General features: G+C 45.4%; 1 protein-coding gene across 2 annotated transcripts in view; it reads left to right on the plus strand.

Moving 5' to 3' along the window:
- Positions 1 to 21,761, plus strand: part of ASPM (assembly factor for spindle microtubules) — a 1,022,684-nt gene that overhangs the window by 231,992 nt on the left and 768,931 nt on the right. For both annotated transcript variants that reach the window (XM_069641523.1, XM_069641524.1), the window contains exons 9-13: positions 8,098 to 8,239; positions 8,340 to 8,470; positions 11,424 to 11,599; positions 11,692 to 11,837; positions 11,924 to 12,009. In XM_069641523.1, the coding sequence (XP_069497624.1) occupies positions 8,098 to 8,239; positions 8,340 to 8,470; positions 11,424 to 11,599; positions 11,692 to 11,837; positions 11,924 to 12,009 (681 nt within the window). The remainder of the gene's footprint in view (positions 1 to 8,097; positions 8,240 to 8,339; positions 8,471 to 11,423; positions 11,600 to 11,691; positions 11,838 to 11,923; positions 12,010 to 21,761) is intronic.

The following is a 21,761-nucleotide window of genomic DNA, read 5'->3' on the forward strand; positions in this document are numbered from 1 at the left end:
GTTACAGGTAAGTAACTTGTTCCTTATGCCCCAACTAACTCCACAAAGAAAATATGAATTTTCTGGTTGTTCTATCTAACACTTAAATTACTTTTTCAAGTACATATGTTCTTGCCAAAATTAACACCACCAAAATCGAGTGGATGCTATACACTGACGATTTTGTGCTCCTAGATCTAACAGAGATTGGTTTACAACGTAAACTAACGGCCCTGCAGTCATACATCAAAGAGAATGACATGGTTATTAACGGCACAAAAACTGTGATAATTGAATTAAAGAAACTGCATGGTCAAAAAAGAATTCGGAAAGTAAATTTTCAATGGAAGATCGGATCAAATACCTTGTTAGGAAGAATTCTCTGTTTAGGCTGAATTTCCTAACCTAGTGAGTCCCCCAGCAGCTTTGCTGGATTTGTGGGGTTTATTTTTTTCTCCTGCCAAGAGTGAGACTCTCTTACCCTCACTCTTGGACATGACTTGAGAGTGTTACTGTGACTTGCTATGTGCTTATGGGCTAGGGGGTCATTTTCCCCATAGGCCATCATTGGTTTTTGAATGTGTGTTACACAGCACCCTCAGTGCAGTAGCACAGGGGTGTCTTAGAGACCCCCAAACATAGACTCCACACCCTGGGACTGACTACTGTCTCCTGGGTTAGTAAAGTTACCATTGACTTTACTAGTCTTAACTTAGGAACTTAACCAGTACAAACCATCTTACTGTGGAAGTACTGGTAGGGGCAATTAGATTGCCCCTGGGTCTGTTGTCGAGGGGGTACTGCCCCGTCCCCCCTCGCCGAGTTCTGGCTGGTGGCAGTGGATACCACGGAAATATTCCACCGGAATATTTCCCAATGGGATTTCCCATTGGTTTTTGATGCACCACTTTTTGGTGCAATGTTAAAGATACCGCCGGTTTATTTAATTAATATAAATTCACCGGTTGGGATTTTTTGCCGGAACTCGCCGCCAAAATGGCGTCTAGGTTCACTTCAGTAACCCTGAACCCGAGTCGAGCCTTTGTTCCACTTTTGGCGGGCTTCTGCACAGAAGCCCTCCAAAGTGGTGCCATTCTGTCTGGGTACCACAGGGGGTGTTGGAGGGGGTTTAGGCACCCTGGACCGAGTTGCCTTGCCAACTCAGGTCGCACTCTAGTGTGATTGGCCCAAGTGGTGAGCCACCCCGCTCACCACTTAGCATGTTTGAGTGACAGCTAGGCTGTATGAATGGGGGTTTGCTGCATAAAAGCAGGGTTTTTGGGACTGGTTCTTCAGAAGTCGCCACAGGACCTAAGAAGCCAAAGAGGGAGAAGCCGAGCCGACCTGCCAAGACACCACCGGTGAAGCCCTGCAGAATCGTCTCACCACTTTTCCCGACGACAGAGGAGATCTCCCGCCGGAGAGTCTTCTTCCCTTAACTGGTGGGGACAACCAGTTGCTGCCTTCTTTTCACCGTCCCGAAGCATCTAGTGGCCGCCTTGCCCGTGCCAAGCACCCCGGCAACCGGGATACCACTTTTTACCTCAACCGCGAAAGAGGGGTAAAAATCCTTTGTGACCGGAGAACTCCACGGCTGGCCTCATCCCTGGTAGTGCAACGACCTGCAGCCTTCCTCCCCGACGAGACCGCCTCTTCCTCGGGACAACGCCGCGACTTGCACCCACTACCAGGAACGACTACCACCGCTGGAGGATCCTCTCCACTTTTTAAGGTACTGTGTTCCGCCCGGCCTCCCTTGCCACCGATTGTACGGGGTAGATTTAGCCCTCGGCTCTCGAACCTGGGTAGGTCTGGGACACCCTAACTAAACTTTCCAGAACCATAGTAAAACCGTTTTCTACTCACCTGCAAAGACTTGTGACATGGTGTGATCTTGGGCACATTTTCGCCTGGCTCCCTCTAACGTGGGCCCCGAACTAATTCCCCTTGTTCCACTATTGACTGTCTTTGCTAACCTTATGTGAAAAGTGTTTTACCTTACTGCTCTCTTTAATCTTTACCTTTTCCCTCCCTTTTGGTAATACTTGTTGGAGTACCATCTAACGTTAAGCGCTCACCTCTGGTTGGAAATAAGTGGTGTTAACTTAGAATTGTCCAACAAATGCTTAGGGATGTACATAGGAGTAATAGTAACTGTTTGACTTTCTTACCTTTTCTAATGTGCTAGTGTAATTTATGAGTGTACCTTTTAATAAATAAGTTTATACTTTTACACCTAGCTCTGGTCAGTGTTTGCTTGTACTACTGTGCCTCTGTACCTAATATGTATCCTCTGTATACTGCCTAACTCTTCTTGAGGGAAGTCTGACTGCTCAGCCACAGCTACCACAGTGAATCTGTGTGGTACAGACTGCTACCAAGTGGGTTTACTGCCAACACCTGTAGACTTAAATCTTTTGCAGTGGTCCCAGAGGGAACTGCACAGGTTTCTGCCTAACATACCTTTTAAAAAGAGCAACTGAAATAAGATACCTTGGTGCCATAATAAGTGCAAACATTAATGATGAACCGATGGCACGAATGATAACGGCAAGAAGCAAACCACTAACATCGCAAGGATTGCGCCTTAATAAAAAATATGGAAAATTTAGCCTAAAGCTGGTTATTGACTTCTATAAACTTAAGGTGGTACCAGCCCTAATACATGGTGCGGAGAATGCTTTTGGTTGCTCACACAAGGTGTGGGAAGTATGTGAACATCTATTTTGGAAATAAATCCTACACCTGGGAGATGGAATGCCAAAATCTTGCATAATGTATGAGCTGGGACTAATATCGATCAAAGCGAAGATCGTATGGCATTCATTGTCGCTCTATAGCAAAAATGGAACTCCATTCCACAATTCCGAATACTCAAAATGAACCATGGAACTGATGACCAATCAATTCAAAAACTCTGGGTAAGAAATTGCAAGACGGTGCTTGAAATCCTTAACACACCTGAACATACATTATGGAGCAATCCGAATAAGGTTAAGTTAAAACTATGGCAATGGGACTGGCTAGAAACTTGCCAGCAAAGGTCCCTGCCTAAATGCATGCAACTTGTACAGATAGAAGCTAGAGCCTCCAATAAGCTTGCAAATTCCATTATAAAGTGCCCAGATAGAAGCTATCAGGATTTCTTTCTAAGGTTCAGGTTAAATCAATTTGAAACCCAGGAGATTTTAAGACAAAGGAACAAAATATCAGCAAATGATCGAACTTGTAGGCTATTAAAAAATGAAATAGACACTTTGAAACATCCGGTGGCTTTCTGTCCTGCTTTACGAGAAAGATCATCGTAACTTTTGGAAGCGAAATTGAAAACCTAGCAACATGGAACTGTGAAGATTGGTGGTCAGCCCTTTTTGAGGGAGCGAATAATAAACTGACATTTGTATTTGTATTTTGTTTATTTGTATAGCGCACAAGGCCCGAGGGCAACCTGGCGCGTTATTTAGTTAGTCAGCTTACATAGAAGTATTTACATTTAGAATATACAAAATATACATGTGACCTAATCAAAGGTATACAATTTACAATATACAAGTGACATAAACGAAGGTATACAATTTACAGGATAGGGCAGAATGCAATAGCTAAACATAAAAAATAGCCTGTGGTCCCTTAGTCGAGGGTGGACAGCCAAGCTTTGGCATTACGCTTGAAGGCAGTAAAGGAAGGTTCAGCTCTGAGTGGGTTGGGTAGTGTGTTCCACAGCTTGGCTGCTAGGACAGGGAAACTGCGGCCTCCAGATTTTTGGAGGTTGAACCGTGGGATGACAAGGCAATTAGTGTGTGCGCTTCTGAGAGGTCTTGCAGCTGAGTGCGAGGTGAACCTGTTGGAAAGGTAACTGGAGGCTAGGTTAGCGATACTTTTATGTGCGAGTGCCAAGGCTTTAAGAGAGACTCTTTGGGTAACTGAGAGCCAGCGAAGGCTCCGTCTGTATTCAGAGATATGTGCAGTTCTAGGAATGTTCAGGACCGCTCTAATAGCATTGTTTTGGATGATTTGAAGTTTTCTGATATTGCATTGGTTAGTTCCCAGATGGAGGGCATTGCAGTAATCGATTTTGGAGAGGACGAGAGTCCTGGCTAGAGTTGTGCAATTGGCAGGAGACAGAAAAGGGCGGCAAGCAGTGATAAGCTTGCATGTGTACGATGCGGCTGAGGAGACTGCTTTCGTTTGTCTGGATAGGGAGAGGGTGGAGTCAAGATAAATACCTAATGTCTTGGTGTCCTTGACCACTTTGATGGAGTTACCATCGATGCTGAAAGACTTGAATGAGGAGTCAAGTTTACTGAGTTTTTGGGGTGAACCTAAGATGAGGAGCTCAGTCTTCTCGTCATTTAAACACAGTTCATGCTGCGCCATCCAGGCCTGGATGACTTGATAAATGGCGTTGATAGCTAGGGAGTCAATTTTGTGGTCACCCGTGATGGGAATAAGTATTTGGGTATCGTCAGCGTAGTTGGTGTACGTGACGCCCATACAGTCCAGTATGTCAAACGGAGGTTTTGTGAAAACGTTGTGTCGGGGACACACATGACCTTTGGGGGACACCACATGTGACAGGGGAAGGGTCAGCAGTGGCAGAGGGGTAGAAGACCCTCATAGATCTATTGTCCAGGAATGATGTAATCCAAGCTGTGGCTTTCTCCGAGAAGTTAGCCGCTGATTTAAGGTGGTGGTAGAGTATTTGATGATTGGCTAAATCGAATGCTGCGGAGAGGTCTAGAAGGAGTAAGAGAGACAGTTTTCTCTTATCTTTTAAGTCTTCTATTTGTGTTTTTAAATCTAGTAACGCAGTTTGTGCCATGGCGAGGGCGGAAGCCCGATTGCCTAAGACCCAGAAGGTTGTTGGATTCAAGATAATCTTGGATCTGCAGGTATGCCGCTCGATTGAGAATTTTTAAAAGAAATGGCACCGTGGTGATCGGTCTGTAGTTGGTAGGAGTGTTAGCGTCCAAGGTAGGTTTTTTCAGTAGGGGAATAACCCAGGCGTCCTTGAGGTTGTCAGGGACGATTCCCGACATGGAGGAGATTGAGTGATGTAAGGCGCAAGGTGCTGTGAGGCCTCCTTGATAATAGTGGCAGGGCAGGAGTCACCCTGACAGAGGGTTTAAGACTGTTAATGATGTGTTCAACTTCAGAAATAGAGAGGGGTGAGAAGCAGAAGGGTTGCTGAGGTGCAGTATTCGGTTTGTAGTTAGCCTGAGGGGCAAGCTGTGCTATAAAGGAGTGTAGACTGTTTTTTTTCTCATTGATTTTGGTTTGGAGCATAGTAATTTTTCCCAGGAGAGCCTCTTGGATGTTTGTGCACCAAGCGCTGTCGTTGGCGCAGGTGTCTGGAGAAGTAGCAGGGGATTCCAGTTCCTTTAATATTTTGAATAGCTCCTTGGTGTTGGATTGGGCCTATTCAATACGTTTATTGTATGTTTCTTTTTTCGCAGCCAGTATGGCTTCTTTGTAATTTAAAGTGACTAGAGCCATGCTTGCTTTATTGGATTCCGTGGGGTGGCTTCTCCCGCGAACTTCAAGGGTCCTTTTTTCCTTACGTAGGGTTCTCAGCTGAGGCGTGAACCAGGTGTTAAGGTGAGCCCGGGGTTTAGGTTTCCGTAGTTTTGAGGGAGCGATAAGATCAAGTGCTGTTAGCATAGTCTGCTTCTAAGTGTCGGCCAGGACAGTAGGGTCCGAACATTCAGAGGCAAGATCATTGTGGGCGGGGAGGATGAGTGGGATAAGTTTAGCACACGTGATGTTGCGCTTGTTCCTAGTGGACGTGGCAGGTGCTATGTTAGGGATGGGGTGAGTGATTTTAGTGGGGATGCTAAATGTGATAAGGTGATGGTCTGTCCAGGCACATGGTAATTTGGAGTTGACCTTAGAATCAGTTAAGGTCAGCTATCCAATCTAGGATTCTGCCCTTGGAGTGAGTAGGTGCAGTGACACGTTGTGTGAAGCAAAGATTGAGTAGTAAGCTGTTTACCTCGTGGGCCGATGCATCGTTAGGGTCAAAGAGGCTTAAATTGAAATCACCTAGTACGATGATTTGTGAGGTAGTCTTAGTGTTTTCAGACGGGGTGTGGGCGAGATCCTCAGTAAAGGTAGATATGGGGCCAGGGGGCCTGTATATGATGTGGACGGTGATGGTCTGGTTAGGAGAGATGGCGAGCTTCGCTGTGAGGGATTCTGCTGATTTTGAATTGGCAGGAGTGGAGAGCCGGAGATTTAGTGTGGTTTTGTGGATAATGGCTATACCTCCGCCTTTAGTTTGAGCAGTGTTACGGTCATTTCTGATGATTGTGTATCATTCAGGGAGTGCAAGGGATAGAAGGGGTCCTGAGGCCGCATGGAGCCAAGTTTTAGTAACAGCTATGAGGTTGAGGTCCTGAGTAGTGATGAGATCCGCAATGTCAGGGGCATGGGCTGTGAGAGACCTGGAATTGATCAATGCTGCCTTAATGCATGTTGAGGGTTGTATATTAACCGGTGAGGTGCATGCATCAGCGGTGGGTACTAGCGAAGGTGTATTCGAGGAAGGGATGTCCATGGAGGGGATAGGCGTATGGTGATAGGTAACTGCTGTATGCTTGATGTCAGATAGTTTGGCAGGTTGGGCCCTGCTGGAGTGGTGGTAAAAGGTGTGGGGAAATCTGGACCCTAGTCTAGAATTTCTCAGAGACAGAGCAAGGTTGGTTGGGTGTAGGTTTCCTGGCGAAGCCATGTAGCCAAAGAGCTGGGTCGTTGAGGTAAGGGTTGGTCAGAGGGCCATCCATAGTTGAGTGAAAAGGAAGTTGTTGGTGTAAGTTGGCAATGGTACCCCTAGGGTGTTGTATGTGCATAGTAGGGTACGTGTACAATATGTGTTGGGAGACACAGAGAAGGGTGACAAAAGGACGTGTGTGTGTGTGTGTGTGTGTGTGTGTGTGTGTGTGTGTGTGTGTGTGTAGTTCTGTAGTGGTGCTGCTATGGGGGGTGTTGCAGCTGGGTAATACTGAGTCTGTATGTGCAGTAATAGTGAACAAGAGGCAAAAAGCAAATTGGCAGAGAATAAATGCTGCACTATGGGGATGCATAATAGCAGGGGAGAGGGCAAGAGGGTTATCAGTTACTCAGTGCACGTGCACCCGGGAAATAAAGCGTGCAGTGCCGTGTCAGTTTCAAAAAGACAATGTAATGGGCACATAGCAGTTCAGGGCAGCCTGATAGGAGAGCGTGGCATCATAATTGAATATGTACTCGCGGCGCGCAAATGATTATAAGGCTAAAGTAACAGGTTTGCAATTGGAAAAGACATTATCGGAAGGGAGTCTTACTGTCTGAAGATCGATTTGCAGGTCGTGACTGTGTTGGTTCCGTGCTTCGTGGGTGAAGTGTAGAGACATGTCAAGGAGAATTGGGCATAAGGACCTGGCGAACGGCGAGGAAGGCTGGGAGAGCTAGGGACAGGAAGCCTTTGTGGTCCTTCCTTCGTGGGAGTGCTGGCTTTCGCCTCCCGGTTTCTATTGGCCCTTACAAGCAGGGCAGCAGCGAATCAGTGGCCGCATGGAGCTCAGCACAGGAGCAAAGGTGCTGGTTCTCAGAGACGTCGGCGGGCGGCCTTCTTAGAATCTATTTCTTAGCTCATGTGAGAGATGCTCTCCAAATCATAAATCACTGAACATCGAACTCAAAATGCAACAAACTGATGCTGAGTACTTTTTGCTCTTGGGATTAATTTATGTGAACATTGAAGAAGCAATCTAACACAGTATATGGAAGTTATTAATGAAGGATAAGTACTGAATTTTGATGAGATGATGAGGAAATTAGTTGAAATGAAGTTGAGTTCACTTTTCATTTTCATATGATCTTTTTTCTCGGTTCATTCTAATTCTGTTTCTTTTCTTTTTAAAGTTTGTAATAAGCTGGAAAAAAAAATAGAGATATTTGCTCTGATGTCGATGGTCACTGTAATCATGTCGCATTACATATGCTTTTATCTTTGATCAATTCAAAGTTAAGAATGCTTGCAATTCAAACTGGAAATTGAAATGTTTAGTACTTGTGACTTTTGAGCTCGAAGTCTACATTGACTTGTATCTAATATGTAAGATTTCTGTCTTTAATCAGACCATATTTGGGGAGCTCATTTCTTTGGAGAGTAACAGCGATGTGATGGGCTTGGCGTTGTTTATTCTAAATCGCTTGCTTTGGAATCCTGATATAGCTGCAGAGTACAGACACCCTTCCGTGCCACACCTATACAGAGATGGTATTTGTTTTAATTTTTATCCTTTGATTGTTCACCTTTTTAATGAAATGCCCATTGCAGAAGGGTCTTGATGTTCTCTTTTTATTTTTTTATTTTTTAGGTCACGAAGAAGCCTTATCAAAGTTCACACTGAAAAAGCTACTCTTGTTGGTGTTCTTTCTTGATCATGCTAAACTGAGTAGACTTATAGATCATGATCCTTGTCTCTTCTGTAAGGATTCAGACTTCAAGGTACTGCAACTAAGTAAATTTGTTTTGTAGTTCAATAAATGAAAACCACATTTACAAAGTATGTATTTAATCAACGAATATGTTTGCAATTCCGCTTTTTTTTTTTTAAACGGTGCTTACACCCATTTTAGCTTTGGAGGTCTTTGGCTAAAGATAACCAGACTCATTCTGTCCTGCTTTTCCTATACAATGGTGGTTGATGTGGTTTCTATGTTTTGTGGTGTTAATAGAAAAAAATGCTAGCGTGCGAAACTTGTTTAAATTGAAGTCCGATTTATTTTTTTAATTTAATTGTTTTCCTTTTAAGCCCCAAATATTAGGTTTGAAGTCCATTTCTTTTAGAAATGTTAGGTTTGATTGCCTGTTCAGTTTAATTTTGATTTTAATTGTCCTTTCTTAAAAGTATTTTATTGACAAAGGTGTGGTCGTAGGCAAAGTAATGTGGATTACCTTCATTTTTCCATGACATTTAAAAAGAATCAATCCTGGGTATTTGAATTAATTCAATAAACCAATGTGTCCTTTTGTCATTGTTCGGTTCTGCAACTCTTAACTGACTCAATTCTTGGTTGGCAGTGATCATGGCAAAAAAGAAACCAACAATGCCATTTTCAGTTTTTGGCCAGATCAGCCCCAGAGGTGTCTCCTACTTGACCAGGTTGGAAGTGCCTTTGAGAGGTGCTCCGGGTGATAGAAAATGATATCCGAATGGGTCATCCAGCACAGGCTTCTTGGGAGATGGGTTGCCTGGCTTCACTAGCTCCAAATGGAGGCTTCCATTTGAGGGAAGGTGGAGTGCAGTCTTGCATAGGCTTCGGAACCATTCGCCTTGATCTGTGTTGCTGATCGCCCCCATCCCAGTTCACTCGCCTGGTCTCGGGTCCTGGATCTGCACAGAAACTGGCTGACCTGTTTTCCAGTCCTCTACTGCAAGCCCTTCCTCGCACTAAATTCGTTTTTTCCCCACTCGTGTATATCTGATGGGGGTCACCAACAGCACCGAAATGCTACAGCAAGCAATAGGTGTCTAGCCTGAGACCCAATAATGAGGCTCAGCCTCACCTGTGTACAATTGATTTATGACAGAGGCTCCTCCAATCTGAACCATAACAAAAAATCTGGATTGTGCACATCACCCATCTGTTCCCAACTTGCTTTCAAGGGGATAGCTATGTGCTACCAGTCCACGATGTGCCTTGACCGAATGTCTGAGATTTCCAAACACAGGAATTAACCTTTTTTCTGGAGGGTCAGAGCCCAGACAAACCAATCCCTGTGGGATCTTCCCCAATGTTGGAAAAGGGTGTGCTGACCAAAGGTGCCATTGTGTTTCTCAACTAGTCTCATCTGACTCATTCCAAAGAGCACAGTGGCTACTGGGGGTTTTCTCATCTCAGCTTTTGGGGCGACGACACCTGATCCTCTGCTGCCCATGGATCGTCCTTTACAGAGTGCTATCTTGTAACATGGCTGAAGAGGTACACTTGCAGAGCTCCAGAGGTCTTACACAATGGGGATGGAACGGGTAATGTCAAGAGGTGCGTTAGGAAGGTGTCCTCAAGTGCTCCTCTTCCACCAATGACCTTGCCTCACAGGACATCAGGTTTCGTCCAGCATCTCTAGCTCCCTCCTCTGAATCAATGTTGACCCATCCCTTCTGGGTCAAACGACGGTCTTCTTAAACCTGGGGAGGGGTAATTAATCAGACTGTGAGGTCGGCGCCTCCTAGATCGGTGCAATCTACACTTTTCGGTTGTCCCGGTTAGAATGACCACAAAAGGTTGCATCCATTTGGGTCACATATTAATCGGCTTGATGAACATCAACATGTCCATTTCAACTTACTACCAACCCATGCCTTTATATAAGCTCATGCTGCATTTACAAGTGAACAGTAAGCATTTGCAGCTATTTACAATGTACATGTTCCACCTATTTGATAGGGTGTATCTTCGCTGCTGACTTGGTTATAGTGAATTTGAATCCACTGTTAGGATTTGCTAACTTTCTATTTGCATTATTGCCAAGAAGGGCTGGAAAATGGGTGCCTTCATTTGTTTGCTTGTCTGTCTTTCAATAAGCGGTGTCCACGTTCAGCATAGAGGCTTGGCTTGAGGCTAGTCATCCCAGGAGTTTGCTGAATTTTCTTGACCATGCATGTTAACTTCCTAGCACTTAATCCCTGGGGATTTCTGCTGATCATTTCCACAAGGAATCTCAGCCAGATCCCCATAAAAGCATTTAGGCCTTTGGTGGGTGTTCTGGTTGGCGCCATTACGGGATCCATCCACACCAAGTAGCTCCTGCCATGTTCCAAACACCATACCTTTCCACAAAACATTGTTCTCTAACCGCCCCTTTGTACCAGAGCTTTAGTGTATAGTTCATTTCAGCCAGGAGATGGAGCTCTCCTGCTTTTTCCCCTGACTCTTTCACTTGATGAAAGCTTTGGATGGAGCATTATAACCTAGTGACTTTGTAGGTTACCTACGCTAGGGAATCTTTATGCCCCTTAGTCCATTTTCATTGGTGCAGTTTACAAAGGAAGCAAACTAGCCTGTAGGGAAATTGAAAGGCACTGATCTGTAGCGAAATCTCAAAGTCCAACTTTATTGCATACACTGACTGGTCTGCTAAGAAATGGCCCCTGTGTCCCTGCATGATGGTCCCCTTTTGTCTTCAAAATAAACTTTGTATAATGCGAAGGCATGTCAGTATAATTGAATGCCATTGTAATGCAAGATTATATGAAGTATTTGTTTTCAGAATCTGTTTAATTATTCTGTGAAAGGTTGTTTTCAATAAGAATATTTCATATTTGCTATGCTATTTGTCTACGCTGAGGAAGATAGTTTTTTTACAACATGCATACCAAGTGTGCAACAACAACCTTTGTTACATTTGTTCAATCTCCTTTAACCTAACATGAATTCCCTTTTGGATTTTCCTTTAGGCTAGCAAAGATGTACTACTAGCATTTTCAAGAGATTTCCTAAGTGGGGAAGGTGATCTCTCGCGCCATCTTGCCTTCCTTGGCCTGCCTGTTAGCCATGTTCAAACTCCACTGGATGAATTTGAGTTTGCGGTCACTAATTTAGCTGTTGACTTGCAATGTGGTGTTCGCCTTGTGTAAGTATAAGACACTGTTTTTATTTACCTATTTTTGTTTGAATGACCTTTGGCAGTGTGTGGACTGTGAAATGTGAATTTCTTGTCAACAGGAGAGCAATGGAACTTCTCACACAGAACTGGACTCTTTCAAAAAAGTTACGAGTGCCTGCAATCAGTCGCCTTCAGAAGATGCACAACACAGAACTAGCTCTCAATGTGTTGAAAGAACGCAATGTTCCACTGAAAGATGAGCATGGTGAGAAAACAATTTACAAGTGATCTAAAAATATATGAATCACTTAGTTTTCAGCTTTTTTAAATTCTGTTTAATTTATATTGTAGGTTCTGCAATCGACTCCCGTGACATAGTAGACCGTCACCGAGAACGAACCTTGGCACTACTTTGGCGAATTGTCTGTGCTTTCCAGGTCTTTACTCTTCTTTCCTTTTCACTTTTATGCAGTCATTTATACAGTGGTGTTTGATGAAATGTGTGGATTATTTACAAAGGAACATTCTAAATGATAATTCCAGACCATCAGGGCATTTATAGAAGTCTTGATTTTAATTACTTTAAATGCAACCTAGTGTGATGAACAGACCTCTGCCCTGCAGGAGTACAGGGATGAGCAGAGGCTATAGTGCCTACATAGCCCTCACACTTCTACAAACCAAGTACCCATACAATCATAAAGGTAAAACAGGCAGAGTTAAGAGATCTCCTTCGCCTTTTGTGGTGACGTGGGCCTATTGAAGGGTGAACCTGTGGCTCAGTAGCAACCCAAACAGCGAACAATAACAGTCCAAAATAAAGGAATGTCCAATTAAGGTTCTATAAAAATAGATGTACTTTAATTAAACACACCATGTACTATAATAACTAACTAGAAAACACTGTAAAAACCCACCTTTGTAAAAGAAACACAGAAAATGCAAAGATAGAATACATGCAGCACTAACAAAACAACCACGCTAGTAATGTAATGCCGAAAAAAGAAGGGAGGCCCCAAGTTTGTACTTGGGTGCCCCTATTGTGCATTACCGAGGATATGGACATTGCCTGCAGTACAAAAACTTCACAATAGTTTGTAGAACACATACACTGCCACCAGCCATAACTAGGAGATTGTCTATGTGACTGAAAAGTCACAGGAGCAGAGAGAAGGGGGATACTAGGTATTCTCTTGGCACTCCACGTGAGGTGGTGTGGGCCATCTCTCAGGCTATAGAGTTTTGGGAGAGATACTAAGTACCTCTATCTTTACAAACAGGAATGGTTACTTAAGGATATAGAAACATAATTGTAAAGGAGTACCATAAGGGTCCCTCAGCAACAATTCCCAATAAGGAGTTGTGTGCTGCAAAAGAAAAATACAAATGCCTTTAAGAGTTATGGACCAGACAGACTCCACAGTACAGGTAGAATACAAAGAATAAAGTTCCAAAAGAATGAATGAGTGGAAAAATGTTTCACTCATTCAGGATTGAATGTAAAAGGTCCAGAAGTCCTACAACAAGTGCTGGGGGGGGTCTCACTAGTAGAGGGGATGAAGCATAAAAATGATAAATCTCCCTAACAGTGAGACCCCTTCTTTTAAAGGAAAACATTCACAGGTGATTTGACTAAAGCTAGCCTGCCTTTGTGGTCCAATCACTGTTCTTGAAAGAAGTGGACTTGGCCCTTCTTACATAATACCCAAAGTGCATTCGTCTAGATGAAGTGGAGGGGGAAAGGAAGGAGGGGAAGAGAGCGGCAGATAAATAAGATGCTGGATGCACCCCAATCCCCCACTGACAGATATCCAGTCTACACTAACCCTGCTCCTTCCATTCTCACTGGAATCAAAGGGCTTTAGAAATGTAGCAGCTTAGTGTGTGGCTACTCCACCTGTTTTGCTGCGGTTTCTGGAGGAGGGTGTTACCCACTCTCCAAAGAGATCAAAGAAGTCCTGGCCATTCAGGTTCCTGTCCTTTCATCTGGCTGGCTCTGCCTGTCTGGCCAGAATACAAATCACCTTCCACAGCTGAGCTGGCTCTCTGGAGCAGACAAATGTGAGATCAAATTTGGATGTGGCTGCAATGATTACACGTAGTGCCATGCATCATGCCTTAACCTAGGCTTAGCTTATCGAGTGTACCCTGTCACCAGCATGGGCTACTTATGATCGTGCTAGTTTTGGTACAGGGGTGTGTGGTACAGACTTATACCAAAGGTTGGTTTTTGCTTACACCTGTAGTCCTAATTGTGTGTGGTGCTCCCAGAGGGTACTGCATGCAATTCTGCCTAACAACTGGCCATTGAACAAGTTTAGTGTATGCCTGGTGTTGGGGAGTTCTCCTAAAGTCCCACTTGGAGGTATGACGTTAGCTATCCCAATGGTTTGTAGATCCCCAACTCTTAATATCAGTCTGTACTATTGCTGGAACCTTGATAGAGTGGCAGAGCAGTCCGGCTTATCTAAAGAGAAAGATGTGTGCTTTAGGTAAGTTCAATGAACCTAGCTAGTAATGCAATTTCAAAGAAACGCACATAAATGTATATTAAAATATATATTTATTATATTTAGAAGAGAATCATTTTTAAATACTTGGCACATAGAACCAAAACACTTAGGAATACTTTACAATAATCTTCAAGGGTCACTGCTTAGTTGACAGTAATGCCCGTTCAAAGGGATTTTGCCCTCCGACGTATTCCTTATCTTTGATATCATCCATTCCAGCTTGCTGGCCTCAGATTTTTTTTTCAGTAGTGGGCGTTGCGCGTCGATGTCCCTCGAGTCGGTGTCCCTCGACAGCCTCTGTATCGACGCCGACGTCATCATGTGTATAAATAGACTCGCGCAGCGTCTGTTGCTCAGTTCTGTTTTTCTGCGCTTCGTGGGCCTCTGAAATGTAACGCTCCGTTCCTTTCTTCAGAAAAACCTTCTTATTCTTCGATGATTATTTCTATTATACGATGGCTTCTTCATCCGAACCATCGACCCGTCGGTCCGGTTTCAAGAAATTTCGTGACTGTCTGAAGAAAATGTCTTAAACGGATCCTCACAGGATCTGTCTGTGGTGCCTGGGATCGGAGCATCACTGTTAGGAATGTGAGGACTGCATGTCCATGACGGCGAAAGCCTTGAAGGAGCGTAAGGGGAAGTTAGAGGTAAGGGTTTTAAAACCTCTGCTCCCTCGAAAGTTTCTTCGGATGAGTCGAGACATTCGTCTCCTCGTCGAAAAAAGAAACATTCCCGTTCAAGATCTCGAAGCGGTTCCCATCAGTCTTCGAGATCAAAACATTACAAGAAGAGGCGTCGTAGATCTCCCTCTCCCTCTTCTTCTTCTTACTTCACTTCGCCGGAAAGTGTCACCTGCCCCATGAAACATAGCTCTCCGGCTAAGTGGGAAAAATTCCGTAAAAAGATGCTTAGCGTCTTCGAGAAAGCGGCCTCCACCCCCTCTGAGACATCTAAAGGTGATACCCTGGGTGAAAGACCCGAAAAATCAAAACGCTGCGAGTCGTTGAACCCGGCGAGAGAAGGTACTCGAGAGCGTCATGAACCCTCGAGTAAAACCAATAAAACCGTGTCATCGACTCCGTCGTCGAAGGGCCCTTCGACGCATAAATCAATTTCTTAGATGCTGTCTTCGACGCCACTGTCGACCCCGATGAAAGACAAACCTACAACTGTCACTATGTCACAGGCAGTTGAGGTGTCGAATGCCCCGACCACGATGTTGAGGATACCATCGACCACCTCGACGATGCGGAGTAGGATTCCGATCCTCTCTAGTGTATCGAGGTCTTTTTCAAACTTTTTCAATGCCTTTTTCAGGATCGTCGAAGCCTATGACGTCCACGTCGACAACCTTGATGTTTTCTCAGGCAGTGACAACGAATTTAGCTCCTTCTTCCCTAGAAATGGGTTTTAAACCATATCCTAGGTCTGACTACTTTAGAGCCTCGTCCTCTATATATGAGGAAGGGGAGGATTCCGACAGAGAGACTTTTTGGTCTGCAAAGGACTACAATACCCATGCCAGAGGAGTTAATCTCTGAGGAGAACAGGTTAAAAGATCTCCAAGTGTCTCTACATGAGGTAAGTGGTTTAGATACTTCTCCAGAAGTAGAGTTTGCTAAACAAGATCCTGGAGAGCATGCTGAGACTCCTTATAGAATTCTGATGGCCAGAATAATTGAATTTATGGGGTGGACTACACCTACACCTTCTTTTTAGCAGGATGAGCTTACTGATATTTTAGATAAAGGTCCACAGGAAGATCCTGTTCCTTTACATAATGCTCTGCAAAGAAAAATATCTGCTAATTGGGAAACTCCTGAAGTTATCCCTGCAGTAAATAAAAGACTTTCTGCTAAATACAGAGTATCGGCTTCAGATCCTGAATATCTGAGTAAGCATCCAACTCCAGAGAGTTTAGTTGTACAAGCAGCGACTTCATCTAACAGTAAGTCGGCATACCCTACTATTCCACAGGATAGAGTTGATAAAAGATTTGATGCCATGTCAAAAAAAGTCTTTTCAGCATGTAGCATGGCGGTTAAGTCTATCAACGCCACTTGCGCGCTAGCAAGATTCAGTCACACACTTTGGGAGTGTGCTTCATCTGCGGCTGACTATCTCCCAGAAGGAGAAGAACGGGATGCATTCTTAAACATCGCCAGGGATGGAAAGGATGCAATGTGCGAGTCCCTCCAAACAGGCATTGATTCTGCTGACAGCATCAGCAGAGCCATGGCGCAAGTACCATAATCTGCAGATTTGGGTGGTTGCGGAAGTCTGTGTTTGCTCCAGATGTGCAAGCCATACTTCTGACTATGCCCTTTGACGGCACTTCCCTATTTGTAAAGAAAGCTGATGACAGCCTGGAGAAATTGCAAACATCCAAAGCAGCAGCGAAATCCCTTGGGGCTGAAATCCGGCAAACTCCAAATCGTCCCACAGGTACATCCTGGAGGGGGGGTAGGTCCTTTCGCTTTTACTCCGCATTCCGAAGAGGCAGAGGACAGCCAGCTCAAAGGGGCCAGAGACGATTCATCCGTGGTGGATGGGTCAAAGGTACAAAAGCCACAGCAGCAGGTGCCACTTTACCCTCAGCATCTGCGTCAGCCGCTTCTAAACCCCTTTGAGGTCTCCCCTCACAAGATACCAGTAGGAGGCAGGTTAGCTCAACATCTGGCAGAATGGCAGGCTATTACGTCAAATGCACAGGCATTGGAGACAGTTGCCCAAGGTTACTGCCTGCCCTTCCTACACACTCCTCAGAGTCCTCCACCGGGGAGCAACTCTTTGAAGCTTCCAGACCCGCTCCTTATGCAGGAGGTTTTAGACCTGCTAGAGATGGGTGCCATAGAACCGGTACCCATAGTGGAGAGGAACAAGGGATGGTAGTCCCCCTACTTCCTAGTACCAAAGAAGGACAGAGGACTGAGACCCATCTTGGACTTGCGAGAATTGAACTAATTCCTCAAAAAAGACAAGTTCAAGATGGTAACCCTTTCTCAGATCCTTCAGGCCCTCCAGCTTCAGGACTGTTTGGTATCTCTAGACCTTCAGGATGCTTAGTTCCATGTGCCAATCCATCTCGAGCACAGGAAATACCTGAGGTTCGCAATTGGAAACTCTCATTATCAATTTCGAGTTCTGTCATTTGGGCTGACCTCCGCCCCGAGGGTCTTTACCAAGCTAATGTCGATGGTGGCTGCAAGTCTAAGGAGAGAAGGGATCCATGTCTACCCCCACCTGGACGACTGGTTGATCAGAGCGGTCTCTCCGTAACAAGCTCAGATCCAGCTAGATTATGTCTGCCACTTCCTTCACAAGCTGGGCTTCTTCCTCAACTTAAAGAAGTCACAGTTGATTCCATCACAGAGACTCCAGTTTATTGGAGCAGTCCTGGACACTTCCCTGGGAAAAGCCTTGCCACCAGAGGTGAGGGCTCAAGATATTCTACAGATGGTCACCAAGTTTCAAAATGCCCAACATCTACCAGCCTTCGACTTTGAGGTTGCTAGGCCTCATGGCATCCTGCATCTTCCTAGTGCCAGAGGCTCACCTGAGAATGAGATCCCTCCAGTGGGCACTAAAAACCCAGTGGTCGCCAATTCTCAGGAAGAATGTCAGATCTCCTACGAGTCCCGGACAGAGTAGCTCGAGACCTTTTGTGGTGGGCCTGTCGGGAGAACATCTTGAAAGGAGAACAGTTTTGGCAACCATGGCCGGGGATAACCATAGTCACGGATGCCTCACTCACGGGGTCGGGAAGGTCATGCCAACGACTTGACCATCAGCGGTCGTTGGTCTCTATCTGAGTCCAGACTACACATCAACCTGTTGGAGCTGAGAGCAATCGGACTAGCGCTGAAAGCTTTTCTGCCATCAGTACAGGGAAAGAATGTCCTGATAATGACGGACAACAGAGTGGCCATGCACTACCTCAACAAGAGGGGGCGTAGGGTCACTGCCACTGTGCAGAGAGGCAATGCAGCTCTGGGTTTGGGCAATTCAAGAAGGAATCTCTCTATCTGCAGCTCACCTAGCCGGAGAGAAGAACTTGACGGCGGACGCTCTGTGCAGGCAGAGCAGAGTCTCCCACGAGTGGGAGCTAGCTCAGGAAGTCCTTCAAGAGATCTTCACCCTTTGGGGTACCCCTCAAGTGGATCTGTTCGCCACCAGCATCAGAAGGAAGTGCGATCAGTTTTTTTCAAGGGAATTTCCCCCAAGAGGAGCTCTAGGGGACATGTTCGTAGTGGACTGGGAGTTTCCACTTCTGTACGCGTTTCCTCCAGTCCCCGTCATTCCTCAAATGATCAGGAGGTTGAGAAGGTTCCGGAAAGCCATGATCCTAATTACCCCGAATTGGGCCAGGAGAACCTGGTACCCAGACCTTCCAGACATTTCCATCTGTCCTCCGATTCGTGTTCCGCAAAGAGAGGATCTTCTCTCACAGAAGGGAGGTCATGTTCTCCATCCAGACATCAGAACCCTCAACCTTCACGCTTGGTTTCTGAAAGGTTGAGATACAAGGATTGGGATCTCTGGATGACGTCATGGAGGTGTTGCTTTTAGCTAGAAGGCCAGCAACAAAGACTTTATACCGCTGCTGTTGGAATGAATTTTGCAGCTGGTGTAAGGAAAAGAATATTGAACCCTTTTCATGTAATACACCAATGGCGTGATCTTTCTGGCTTTACTTGGCAAACTCAGGTCTCCAAATTGGTACGGTCAAGGGCTACCTTGCACCGCTGTCTTATCTTTAAGCATACTGCTGAGGAGCCTTCATATTTCAAACTACCAATAGTAATCCAATTTCTGAAAGGATTAACAAATGTCTATCCACCAAATACCTTTTCAGGTTCCTTTGTGGGACTTAAATCTAGTATGAAAGTTTCTGATGGGTACTTCTTTTGAACCACTTTATTCTTGTTCACTAAAGTTTCTCACTCTTAAAACAGTCTTTTGAGTGGATTGTGTCATCCAACATATTCCTCATCTTTGATGTATTCCATCCAGCTTCAGCTGCTTCTGAAAAAAAATTCGGCAGAGGGCGCCGTGCGTCGATGTCGTCGAGTTGATAGTCTCTCGAAGGCCTCCGTCGAGGGTGATGTCATCGGGTGTATAAGTAGCATGCGCAGCGCCCGTTGGCCTCAGTTCCATTTTTCCGCAGTGTACGTTGTTTTGGAGATTCGGCGCCCCACGTGTTCTGTGAAGAAAGAATAAATAACGAAATATGTCTCATCGACGCCGACAACGACCCCGAATTCGGGTTTCAAAAAATGCAAATCGTGCGGCTCAAAAATGTTGATTACCGATCTGCACCGAGAGTGCTTATGGTGCCTTGGAGAAGGCCACGACATGGAGGCCTGTATGAAGTGTCAAGCGATGACGGGGAAAGCCTTGCGAGAGAGGAGGGGAAAACTGCAGGTAGGTCGTAAATCCGACCGTAAAGCTTTTAGCGTCGAGTCGAAGTCCCTTGAGGAGAAATCTCCTTGACGCGAAAGGCATCAGTCTAGGTCCCGAAGTGATTCCCATCGCTCGTCTTTGACGAAAAAATTGAAGAAACGACGCCACAGATCCCCCTCCACTTCGTCTTCGGACGAATCCCCACAAAAGAATAAAATGTCTCTCAAAACATTCATCATCCAAAGAATGGGAAGCATTTAGAGTAAAAATGATGGAGGTGTTCGAAAAAGCGAAGCCTCGGTCCGGGCCTTCCTCGGAAGCCGGTCGGGAGCGTTATCGCTCTAACACTCGCGCGCCCTCGAGCCCGGGTGATCGAAGGAGGAAGGATAGAGAAACTTCTATGACGTCGAGTGAAAAAGATAGCTCGAGTCGACCGCTCGAGGTCACCAACACCTTCCGAGACCGAACCTACCTCGAAGGGCAAGTCTTCGAAGAGTGCCTCGACGCCCTCGATGCCGTCGAAGTCGGGTACTACATCGATGTTATCGACGCCTTTGTCGACGCCGAAGCCCTCGACGCCGAAGCTTCCAGCTAGACGAGATCAGCTAGGAAAAGAGAAAGAAAAGGCTAAAATATCTGGGTTACATTCAAGACCAATTAGCACTCCTCCTGAACCTCCTCCAGAGAAGGTTTTCAAGCCTCTGCCTAGGAAGGAGTTTTTCAAATCCCTGACCTCAGTTTTTGAGGAACAAGAAAGATCTGATGAGGAAAATGTACCTTTTGGGTTTTGAATTTGGTACTCCAAAGGTTCCCGAATGCCTGATTTCAGAGGAAAGCAGGATGAAGGATTTGGTTGAATCATTGCACAATGCAAGTGGGATTGATACATCACCAGAAAATTAATTTGGTAGACCAGAGCCAGGTGACAATGCCAATCCATCATACCGTCAGTTAAAGACTAAGGTAGTAGATTATTTGGGCTGGGCCAGGCCAGGCCTACAGTCCAATTTGTCCAAGATGATCTTACAGATATACTGGACCATGGTCCTACTGAAGACCCAATTCTACCTTTCCATGTGGCCTTACAAAATAGGGTGGCCAAAAATTGGGAGACGCTGGATTCTATTCCTCCAATGAATAAGTCCCTTACTTCAAAATACTGCCCTGCCAGTAGCGACCCCGGCTATCTGTCTAAACATCCCACTCCCGAAAGTCTGGTTATACAGGCAGTCACAGATTCTAACAAACTTGCGTACCCGTCTATCCCTCCAGACGGGGACGATAAGCGCGTGGATGGCTGGGCACGGAAGGTATTTTCAGCTGGGAGCATGGCATTAAAATCAGCCAACTCCACTTGTGCCTTGGCAAAGTTTACGTACACTCTTTGGGAGTGCATTGCAATGGCGGCAGAGCACATACCAGAAGGGGAAGAAAGGGAAGGATTCCTAGCCATTGTTAGAGATGGAAAGGAAGCTATGCAGGAATCCCTTGAATCTGGTTTGGACACTGTTGATAGTGTGAGCAGGTCCATGGCCACTAGCACAGTAATGTGTAGATTTGCATGGTTACGGAAGTCGGGTTTTGCACCGGACGTACAGAACCGTCTTCTGAACATGTCCTTTAACGGGTCTCACCTTTTGGGCAGCAAGGTTGACAAGAGCCTTGAGAGGTTGCAGACCTCAAAGGCAGCTGTCAATTCGTTGGGATCTGCTATCGGGCAACCTCAGCGCCCTTTCATGCGACAAATCAATCTTGGAGGCGACGATCCTATCGTTACTACTCCTCATATGGAAGAACGAGAGGAATGGCCAGTCAAAGAGGCCAAAGAAAGGCCACTCGCGGTGGACGAGCAAAACGTGCAAAGCCAGCTACAGCCTCTTTGCCATCAGCGGCTGCAGCAACCGCCACAAAACCACTTTGAGGACTTGCATCATAAAACACTTGTAGGAGGCAGGCTGCCACAGCATCTGCAAGAATGGCGAGCCATTACTTCAGATGTTTGGGCTCTACAAATAATAGCCCAAGGTTACTGCCTTCTTTTTCTAATGCAACCTCAAAGCAATCCACCAGGGGGGACACCCTTTGAAGTTTTCGGACCCGCTCCTACAGCAGGAAGTTCTAACCCTGCTGGAGAAAGGTGCTATAGAACTGGTTGTAAGAGGATTCAATTCAACACTACAGCTAAGTCAATGCCTAGTCTGGGATACTGAATGGAAACCCTTATTGATATATCTTTGTCCAGTTCATGCGTTCTGGATGACTACCCCTAT

Source organism: Ambystoma mexicanum, chromosome 1q (genome assembly GCF_040938575.1).
Source record: "Ambystoma mexicanum isolate Mex_15411 chromosome 1q, UKY_AmexF1_1, whole genome shotgun sequence".
In the NCBI taxonomy this organism is placed as follows: Eukaryota; Metazoa; Chordata; class Amphibia; order Caudata; family Ambystomatidae; genus Ambystoma; species Ambystoma mexicanum.